General features: G+C 28.2%; 1 protein-coding gene across 1 annotated transcript; it reads right to left on the bottom strand.

Moving 5' to 3' along the window:
* Window positions 1-4,162: 4,162 nt before the first annotated feature.
* On the bottom strand, window positions 4,163-4,766 carry LOC108342671 (non-specific lipid-transfer protein 1). The gene is made up of 2 exons (XM_017580464.2): window positions 4,389-4,766; window positions 4,163-4,279 (listed from the first exon to the last, which is right to left on the bottom strand). Exons 1-2 carry the CDS (start codon window positions 4,730-4,732, stop codon window positions 4,270-4,272), a joined length of 354 nt encoding a protein of 117 aa, XP_017435953.1. The 5' UTR covers window positions 4,733-4,766; the 3' UTR covers window positions 4,163-4,269.
* Window positions 4,767-12,050: the final 7,284 nt, after the last annotated feature.

Raw genomic sequence — 12,050 nt, 5'->3', positions numbered from 1 at the left:
ATATATATATATATATATAATTAGATAACTTTTTCAAAACGAACAAAAGAAACTATTAAAAGTTAAAGACTATTATTCAATATCATAGTTCTTTACTAAAGGAGTATTATCATCTACCTCTTCATCTATTCACATTAAACAGGTAATTATTACAAAAGAGATAAATATACATATAAAAAACAGAGCACACAAAGGATAAGATAGTGTACAAAAAAGTTATCCTAAACCAAACAAATTATATCAAATATAAACTAAAGCATGGATAAAATATAATTAATATATATGGACAAAAAACAGTTGATACTAAACTTAATTATCTAGATACATGCCTTTGACATCGAAATTCACAAGAGGCGTGCACTTGTGGTGATCTCTACTACTCTAGAGAGTCATAACTATGGAGTATCACCCTATCACACACAAGGTTAATCCCTTTCGCATCTTAGGCCAAACAAGCTCATATATTATTAGAACCTCTTGTAACTCACACAACTCATTTTACTCTATGTGAGTGTGAATGGTTATTGAAGTATCAAGATACACACTTATTGAATCCATACATCAATGCATACACTACAGAAACGTCACCATGGAATATATACATGAGATATCTAGAATTACACCAAACACATACACCACCGTAGAATCTTTCCATGAGATTCTTGGAATTACACCAAACACATACAATGTTCATATCCATTAACAAGGTCATCATCATCATCATAATTTCATACATCATTATTCACATGCATATTTATCCATAAATTTATCAATCCTTCCATAAATAACACTTACACATCAATTATCTTGACTATTAAAGTCATCAACATGGATATACTAGTCAACAAAACCACTAAGAACCAAATAAAGAGAAAACAAAACTAACAATGAAACGAGCACTCAGCAACCCCATTTGGGCATTCAGTGCTAAAGCATTCGTAGAACCTGACACTCAATAATACAACCTGTCGCTCCTTGTTCTGGAACTAAAATTCTCCCAGACTTGCACAACATTGTATCATATATCAAAAAAATTCATTTTTGTGATTTAAGGAAATTGGACATGTTCAATTGATCAATCTGGTACTCCTATTTTAGTACTTTGGTTCAAAATAGTTTTACATACAATAAAGCTTGTACCAAATTGCTCAATTGCTCATATTTAAGTTATCTCATTCACACACAAAAGCAATCACAAACACTTGTCATATAATTATGATTCAAATCATGAAGATCACATCAACCATACACATCAAACTAGATTCATCAAAGACAACCAAATTTCACCCACAAATGCAATATAGCAGCAACATGCAAAACATCAAATTGATAAAAACTCACATAACACAAATCAAGACTAGATTCCCGGACTTGACAAAGCGACTCAACAAATCCAAATAACTCTAAGAATTACAAAGTACCTCGAACCATGTAGGATGCTCTATCTACACATAAAAACATCAAAAGAATGGTTAAATCATACCATCATGATCATTGATTGACAAAGACTCAAAGAATATTAAAAAGACACATGTAATCGGAAAATGCTCACATGAATAAAAAACAAAAGCAGCCAAGAAAAGAGTTGAAACTCAACTTAAGCAAACAGAAAAATTGATCGGTCCAGATTGAAAAGCTCGTTGCTAAGATCAATCCTATTGTTTCGAGTCTTTAATCAGATGAAGGGGTGAGAAGTCCTACAGAGAAGTCAAAGAATTCTAGAAAAGTAGTTGCTAGAGAGATAATGTGTTTTAAAATAATGAAACATGGTTATATAACTTCCTATTTGTATAAATCTTTTTAATATTAAAATAACCAAATCTCACAATTTTTAAAACATTATCAATTCTAAAATAACATTTTCTAGGTCCTCACAATACGCGTATATGTATTGGGATATTATTTAGAAATTTTGACGTCTTTGAAAAAAAATTAATATACTTTTTCAATTATTGTTTTATTGATTACAAAGTTATTGATGAAATTTCTTTATAGTATAAGAAAATAAGTTTTATATTCGAAGTCCTTCTTCAAACTCTTTATACCTTTTAAAAAAAATAGAATCGAATTAGAAACTTGTCATATATTTGGTAAAAATTTAAATGTAAGTTTAAATTTTATATTGGATAAAAATAAGAAAGTTAAGTAAAATATAAAGTAAAAAATTATTCAATATAAATTTTAATTTATTGAGAATTCAAGTGTAAGTTTAAGTTTCAAGATAGAAATGAAGAAATTGAGCAATATATATCTGGATTAAATTAGTGTCTTATTGGTGTTGTATTTTTCAATGAATCTTCCTTGAAAAGACCTATTATAGTGGTATCAAAGTTGATGGTTCTATTTTGATGAATAGATCAAACAAGGTATAATATGGGTGAAAAATCTTATATGTGAGGATTCACGGTATGGAATGTCTTCTTAATGAGGATTCTAGGCAATTGTATCTCATTATGCTATACTGATGATAAAAGAAAGTTATCATTGAAGTACTCGTGATTGTGAATGTCTCTTTGAGGGCAAGTATACTAATATGGAAGAGACTCAACTTGAATAAACTCCTTTAAGATTTTTGGATGAAAGTGATGTCAATTGTTTACGTGAGTTAGACTTATATTTGATTGATATTGTATAATATGATAAATCCTTTGATCAATCAAAATTTGGTAGCATTATCTAAAATGTACAAATTATAATAAATCAATTTCACCTCTTTAACATATCTATTTCTTTTTTTTATTAGTAGTAAATAATATATTAATATGGAGTACTTAGAAGTGTTTCAATCCTTTTACAAAAACGTAGAAAAAGTTTAATCACAGCATAAATAAAATTAACAAAACAAAGAGGCTGATATAATAGAAATATAAAAATGTAATCAAACGAAGTACACTCATTTTAAGATCTAATTTATCGGGTTTCTTTTTCATCATCTAGCATTCCTTGTTAAACAAACATTATAGGTTTTGCTTCCTTAATATATCTAATATTGTCTCAAAAATAGTCTTCTAGAAATCTTTTTTCTAAAAGTTTCTACAAAATGATTTTTCCTTTGTCATTAATCATCTTCGAATTTATACTTATCTACCTTTAGTTACAATTATATGTTATGACAAATTTTTCTCTTCAAATCATAATTCTCATAAATTCATCAAGAAAAGAGAAATGATGAATTTTGTTTGGAATACTTTAGATGTCATTTGAACAGTCAGCTTATATAAGACAACTTAATATTGTGTTACGCGTGGCATATTTGTTGTGGGAGACATAGGTGGGAGTTTTTTTTCGTCATCTCAGTAAGAAAATTTTTAAATAATGATTAAAAATATGTTTAGAAACCAATTTTTTTTAATCAAAATCTTAGTAGTTAATATTAATACCAATTTAGATATTAATTTATAATAAAACTATTTTAGTTACCAATTTAGAAAACAATTATAATTTTTTATTCATAATAAAAATTAGCTTAGTTATCAATAATTTTTAATTTATAAATTGATATCTAAATTGGTCATTATAATAATTATGTATTTTAATCACTTCATTATTTAGGAATTTCTTGTAAAAAAGTTATATTAAAAAAAGTATTGATAAATTATTTTCTTTAAATTGATCTAAAACACGACGTGTTCTTGCATCATAAATATAAAAACTTAAAAACCACATATAATATATGAGTAAAATGTAATTCTCATTTTATTAGTTGATTTTATAAAAATAAATTAAATATAAACTTATTTATTAAAACAAGTGATTCATCTTCTGTGAAATTTTCAATTGTGAAACAAGTGTCAATATTATTATTATTATTTACTTTTTTTTCTGTTACTCTTCTTTATAGGCCTCTTAATTTTTCATCACTTAAGCCACTAAAATTTTAAAGATATTATTTTTATGAATGAATAGAATATCCATCCAAAAAAATAGTTCATGAATGTATCCAATTAAATTATTATCAAATAAATCAAATTCAATTATATTTTTTAATTAATCAGTTTCACATGACTGCAGAAAATGACAAATTAAAGGGAAATATCTTTATTTCTGACATATATATATATATATATATATATATATATATATATATATATATATATATATATATATATATATATATATATATATATATATATATATATATTTGAAGACATTCATTGGATCGTTACACACAATCCATACTCCTTATTTCCTTCTATCTAAATACACACATATAATTGTTTTTCATTATTCATACAATAATATTGCACCCTTCTGCTGATAATTGCTTGCTCACTTCACACTGGAGAATCACATAAAAAAAAAACATAAAGTTTAAGAGTACTGTCAGATATTTAGAGATGAAAAAAGGAGAAAATTGTTAGCAGAAGAAAAATGAAGGGTATACTTACGCAGAACAGTTAGTAGAAGGGTAGACTTTGAAGGGACACTTAGTGCCACATCTTCCAGGAACTTCATTAACATGGTTATAGTCCATGCCTGGGATAAGTGCAGCTCTGTCCTTAATGCATTGGCATGCTCCTCTTCGATCTTCCCCACTCTTGTACGCTGCATTCAAAGAGTATACACCTTCGCAACACAACGATGTCACATTCCCTCCAAATATTCCATAAGGTATGCATGGAAGCAGCCAAACAGTCACTTGATCACATGTCAAGGTTGATTCACCATTAGAGGAAGTTATCATCATGCAAGCCATCATTGAAGCAACCAATGCCAACTTACTCACTGCCATTATTCCTTTCTTTCTTGATGATTAGGTGTTAGCTAGGGTTTCTACTATATATAGAGAGAATGAACAAGATTGGAAATTTTGCAGTAAGAGAAATTTGAACATAGAGACAAAGATTCTTTTGGTGTTTCTGTGTCATGATCTATTGGGAGAAAAATATCTCAACAAGTTTCAAACAAGTTGCGTGTGTTGATTCTTTTTGAAAATTAGGTTTTAGGGATAACAGCCAAACTATATTGTAGACACATGTGCCTGTCTTGTTAATGTTAATGCGTCAAAATCACAGTCTGATATTTTTGCGACAATGTTCTCTTATTATTATATATGTTGACTAGTAACTTTGTATAACCAAAATAAGATACTGCTAATTAATCTTTAATGAATTATGGACATGCAACATATATTAGTTTGAAGAAAAAAAATATTAAAAATTCCAAATAACCAGAAAACATCCTTTATCATGACAATAAGGTAAATTCAAAAAATATATTATATGTAAGAGTATGCACCAAAATATCTGTTTATATTAACGTATGTACTAGTGTTTTTTAGGTATAATATCTATTTTAGTCTCAATTTTGGTTGGGAATGTTCGAAATGGTCCCAATTTTTTGTTTCTGTTCAATGTTGTCCTAAAGAACGTAATTTATGTTTAATTTAGTCCTTTTTGCAGACAGTGTTTAAATCATTAACGGCCAGATGTCCAGATGTTCAATAAATGACACATCAACCTTGACACGTCATCATCATCTCCTACCTCCAGAAGCCCTAATTTCCCCTACACAGAAACCTTAGCCACCACCTAACCTTAACCGCCACGGTCACGACCAACCACCATCTTCGCACCTCCATCATATTCTCCACCACCTAAGCCCTAATTGTTGAAAATGTATTTCTGGTTAGGGTCTCAGCTCGCCAGACCACCATCTTCGCGCATCATCTTCCTCGCGCTTCCAAAACCTTAGGCCACCACCACCATTGCGCAGCAAAGCCCATTTCAGGCCATCGTCGCCGTAACAATCGCGCCACTCAACGCGAGAACCTACAACCACCACATCTCCATCCGCGACGCCATCAAACCTACAGCAAATCACGAGTCTTCCTCCTCTAGCACCAACCTAAATCGCGAGTTTCGTACAACATTCATATATAGCCAACAGCGGAATCTCCATGGTCGCCGCTACTACTACCACTCTCCCTTCTTCAACGCCGCCGCGGCACACACCTCCATCACCTCCATCGTTCGGTAGCCTCACCCCTTCAACCGTTTGGTTCCCCTCTTCTTCTCCCTCACTGCTCAGCCTCTTCCTACCTTCCAACTCACAACGCCACAAAGGACTCCACGTAAGCCAATACATGACATTTCACTATGTAATTGCACATCTGGACATCTGGTCGTTAACGATTTAAACGACGTTTGTAAAGAGGATCAAATTGAACACAAATTACATTCTTTAGGACTACATTAAACAACAAAAAACAATTGGGACCATTTCGAACATTTCCAACCAAAATTGGAACAAAAATAGGTATTATATATTTTTTTTAATTGTAAACGTTTAAATTCATGTGTTAGTATGGGTTGATTTGGATGTGTTGATGTGTTGGAGATGTGAAGTCTCCTTTACTAAGTGGTCGAACTTCATTATGGAGTCTATTTTCTTTGTCTGTGCTTTTACTATCACCTTATTGTTGAAAAACAATTATTTTTATTTTTCTATTTTTCTACTTTGTTTCAAAAGTTAATAATACACAAAGGTTGGAGAAATGACTCTGTCACACAGTAGACATAGATTTTAGTGACAGATTTTGTGTCAAAAGCTAATCAAATTATAACAATAAAAATATTATGGTGGATGCAGAAGTTACGATAAACACATAAATTAATTTCAAACCATCTGTTAATATTTAATTTCACCTATAAAATATATATATACTTTAATATGAAAAAATTAATTAAAATTTTTATATTTATTATCCATTTATAATATATAAAGTTAGTTCAACATTATTTCACGTAAAGCTGGTTTTTTTGGATTCTGATGTAATAATCTATTTTTCTCGTTTAGTCTTGCTTACCGTAAAGAAACAAATGTTATGAATGGCACGTTTTACCTAAAAAATTGAGATAATACGAATAGGATTAATCCTTGTAATCATAATGTTGCTAAATTGTTGTTTTAATGGCAATTAAATTAATTTTTTGCTGTTTATTTTCCCTTTCTTAATGTTTGAAATGTAATAATTCTCTCTAAGAAGCCTCTGCATAATAGGGTTCATTGTTGGCCAAAATTACTATACTCCTAAGAGACAGAATCAATTTAAGATAAATTTGATCTTTCAAATTTGGCAATTAGTAACCAAATAGGTTGTTGAACCTTTTTTTTTTTCATTTGGTGGGGGAAATAGAGAATAAAGTTGATTAATTTGAAAATGATAATTATTAAAAAGTATGTTTAATTTTTTTTTTCTTATAAAGTTGTGTAACTCGTTCTTACAAAATATGTTTATAAGATAAGAATTATCATTCCTTAAATAGTGTAATTTCACTTCTTAGTTAATATAAGATTTTTAACATTAATTAATTTAATAAATTTTTAATTTCTAGTGTTGTTTGATTTGAGGAATGTTTTATAAGCCTCAGTTGGTAATTTATGTTGTAAACTTGTAATTAGTCGTAATTTGATGCTGTTGTACTTACTTATAATAGAGCAATATTTTTTCGAAAGTGAACAACATTCAGTTTATATCGATAAAAAATACAATATGCCTAAACTTAATTACGTTGGCTCACGTATCTTCACAATATCCTGCATGAAAGAGATATAGATGTTTGAAAACAATATTTTTATAATATTATTTTACTGTGGTGCCTGTTTTTTTTTTTAATGTCAAAATTTATCACTATAAAATTCCAATTATAGATATAGATATATAAATATGGAGATAAACTTAAATCTAAAATATTATTATCTAGAGTTAAAAGTAGGATAAATTAGATAGTTTTACTTAATTTTACATATTCTATTTTGAAATTTAATTTTGATTTTTCATCATATTAGTTTTTTTCCGCATTTCAAAGATAATGACTCAAATAATTAGGAATATATTTTCATGTTCTCTTTTACGCTGTCAATAAAAATTAATTTAGTTCATTAGAATAAAGTTCAAAGTTAACAAATGGATAAATGTTTATTTTTAAAAAGAAACATATCAACTATAAACTGAGGTTTTTCTAAAGTTTTGGAATTAAATAAAAAATGAAAACCTAAAGTAATCTATTAGAAATTTTAAAAAAAAAGTTTCACCCATATCTAATTAATAAATTTATAGTTTCTCATGCGTTTAAATAGAAAGAGTGACTAGTCATTAAATAAAAAACAATCCATCAAGTAGCAATACTTTTATACTCTGCTTTATTTATAGGAAAAAAATTATTGTAAATTTTTTAATTATTTTAATATTTGAATTTATATGAACTGTTATATTTCATCTGATGTTAAGATCATCGTAGCAGGAGGTATGAGAATAATCTTTAATAGAGAATCTAATTGCTATAAAAGAAAAGTTAATTAAATACTAAAATCAACAACAAGTTAAATCAAATGGTTCACATTTCTTTAATTGAAAAGTCTCCAATTACTATGAATTAAGAGGATCCACATCAATTCAAGCCACCATTGTCACTATATATAGTAATTGGAAATAGAGCCAAATATTCTTTGTTGTTTTTGTTTGACAATTCAAAAATATCTCATAAAACTTCAAAGTAGAGGTTGCGTGTGTTAATCATATTTGTGAAAAATAAAGAATTTTTGGTTGTGTTAAATCGGATATCTCCTACCAATATTAAGATATTAACAAAGTATTTTTTTTTCTTATTTTAATCTATAATGATATTTTATTTTTATATATGAGTTCTCAGTTTTATAGTTCATTTAAGTTTTATGTTCATGATAAATTTGGAAATGTTTAATTGAATCTTTAATAAATTTTTTATCTATTAAGTATTAAATTTATATTTTTTAATTAAGTCTTTAAATTTTTCTGTTAACTAAGTCAAGTGATTGTTAAATATTGTCCTAACACCTTATTTACTTGTCATAATATATTATTGTACTACTTTATTATTTTAAATTTTATGATTTTATAATTTTAATTCATAATTTTATAGTTTTCTAATTTTATAGTTTTATAATTTGTTAATTCCATAATTTTATAATTAATAATTTTGTAATTTTATAATTAATAATTTTTTAATTTGTAATTTTTTAATTTCATAATTGTATAAGTTTATAATTTTTAGATTTTTTAATCTTATTATAATTTTATAGTTTTATCTAAAGTGTATCATCTTTAGTCTCCAATTTTCTCAACTCAATCATAACCCAATTTTCTCAACTAATATACAACATACAACATTATATATGAGACAAAATCTTGTCTCAAAAACCTTTTCCAATTCTTGTAAAGGTAAGTAGATCAAGTTAATCTTGAATTTGCATTCCTTTATTATTATTGAACTCTACACACAAATCATAGAAACGAAAACATGTCCTGTATTGAAACCAAAATCTCAAACTACAGTTTTCTCTTTCCCTCTCACAAACACATTCTCTTAAATAAATATTCTATCAATTACCTTTATGTTTACCACTTTCTTCCCATACTTTGAGAATTAAGAAGAAAAAAGTATTTTTGATGTAGAGATGAATGTGCATCCTCACCACTCCATCAAGATTATTTATTTCTTAAAACTTTTAGATTCATAAACCAAATCTAATATCTAAACATAGACACTTATACTTTTCCAAGGTAGCATAACAAACATGTAATCCATCAAGATTATTTCTTTCGTAAAACTTTTAGTTTCATAAACCAAATCTAATATCTAAACATAGACACTTATACTTTTCCAAGATAGCATAACAAACATGTAACCTCTAAGGATGGACTACTCTGAACTCATAAACATTCGCTAAAACAAACACACAACAGAAACATAACATTCATTTCTCACATATCTCTTCAGATTTGATTTGCTCTGGTGCACAAAATGTAACATCTCAAATTTAGTAGGATTCAACTTACTAATTTAAAGCATTACAAGTTGATAACAAGCATAAACCAACATTAATACAAAAATGTATTTACAAATCCTCCATGAGAAAAACTTAACTTAAACTTCTTAAAAATAAACAAATTTTGATAAACTAAGGGGATCTATACAATACACAAAGTATATACATAAGCATCATCTATACTTTATCCGACCATCAAACAATGTTATTGCTTCTCAACTCTCTTGCATTATCCTCTGTTCACATATAACATACTATCATTGCACGTTGATAAACCACAATAAACACAAAAAAACAAAGGTAAGCTAGTATATTTAAAGAGGAAAGACACATAAATCGTTCAACATGATTAAAACAAGTAATTACTCGCATACACTAACTTCATTCAATCATAAACCATTATTTAGATAAACTACAACAACTACTTGTAGAAGAATTTTTGTATATAGAGTTAGACTCAGAGATTCTACCCTATCATCAAAATATCAATATCATTTTAGCTTATCAAGCCATGACTCTATCTGCATTCCTAATGACAAGGTTAGTTTGCCTATGTTAACCATAAAGGGTCCATTCCCTACCATTTCTCGTCATAGGAAACCTCCATTGACTCTCACGACTAAATATCCTACTATATGTGAGTTGGGATACCTAGCAGAGTTTGGATAATCTCCTTGCAAAACTCATACTCAAATATACCTAACACCATAATAAAATGTTTTCTTTCTTGAAAGTCATTGCAAATTTATCACTTCACAATATCACATTTTCATCTCATTCAACATAAATAGTAAGTACAATCACACCATATCACACAACTGAGATACATGTATTCATTCACGTATACATGTAATTCACAATAAACCTTACTAAGATAGTAAGTACAATCACAAGAAAATAACAAATCATATAAAAGATAGTAAGTACATTCACAATAAAAGATCAACGTATCACACAACTGATTCATTGTATTTTCATATACATCTTAAATCATCACACCATATCATACCTAGGTAATGTTCCTCAATCTAAACTCATCCCATAACATAAATCACCTACTATTTATTTCAATTTACATGCTAATATTCATTTTTATTACATTTGCATAACATTCAATTACCATGTTTTCATTAAATATATCAAAACTGCGAGAGGCATCACTCTATCCATAAACATCTAATCAAATATCCCAATGATCAAAGTGAAGAATCATGTGTCTAGGACTAATTGTCAAAATTTCAGCTTAATCCAATGTTTAACGAAGTGGGAATCCTAATTTTCCTAATGTGACACAGAATAGGAAACAGAGCGGCACCCGACATGGGAAAAGTGACGCCTGACGCTACAAATTCCTAGGACTCACTAATTTAAGTATGGTCGACAATCTAGAAGTGGCACCCAACACCCTTAAGTTAGTGGTCATTGTCTAAGTTTCACCAAACAACACTACAACTACGTTTGACGGTATAATAAAAGCAAAAACTTTCCTCTGAGTTTTAATTAAGCAACAAACTCTTTTAGAGTTATTTCCCACTTAATAAACTTCATAATGCTTTGATGTATCAATTTCTTAGTTCATGAAATGCCGAATCAAATCAATTAAAGGTTTCATAGAGAAGTTCCTATTAATAACCAAATCTCAATTCTAAAAGGACAAACACATACTCAAATGCCAATTAAAACAAAGTTATCAATCTTTAATTCCAAATCATTATAACAACAAGATTTCACCCATCAAAGTTATAACATAGTTTTAGTGAATAACAATTCTACTCCTCTAGGTCTTAAATGGTCTTTTTTCTTTTCTTTTCAAAATTTGTAATAAAAAATCAACTTGTCAAATATACCACTTGAAATAAAAAAAGTTAAATTCATCGATCCTTAAAACCAAAATGTCTACAATTTATGCTTTCACATATGCATCTCACATAACACAAACAATTTAGCACAACTCAATATCCAACCATTCAAATCCACATTAATTTCACTTAGTTATATCACAATTTTATACAAAAGACAACAAATTTTAAATAACCAATTTCTCTTAAAGAGAACTACAAATGTTTTTTGACACTAAGCAATCCTAATAACTAAGATAAACAAAATTTGCACAAAGAATAAACAAATCAACAATATGATGATATCCTAATAATCCTAATTGAATATCGATTAATCAATGCTTTCAAAACTACACATGTAACATAAATCCTCTCACATGCAAACCAATACTATGTTTAATA

The sequence above is a fragment of the Vigna angularis genome, chromosome 6 (genome assembly GCF_016808095.1).
Source record: "Vigna angularis cultivar LongXiaoDou No.4 chromosome 6, ASM1680809v1, whole genome shotgun sequence".
Lineage (NCBI taxonomy): Eukaryota > Viridiplantae > Streptophyta > Magnoliopsida > Fabales > Fabaceae > Vigna > Vigna angularis.
This window is presented reverse-complemented; position numbering and strand designations above follow the sequence as displayed.

Coding starts and splice junctions, on each gene's coding strand:
- LOC108342671 (XM_017580464.2), bottom strand. CDS start 4,732: ATGGCAGTGAGTAAGTTGGCATTGGTTGCTTCAATGATGGCTTGCATG.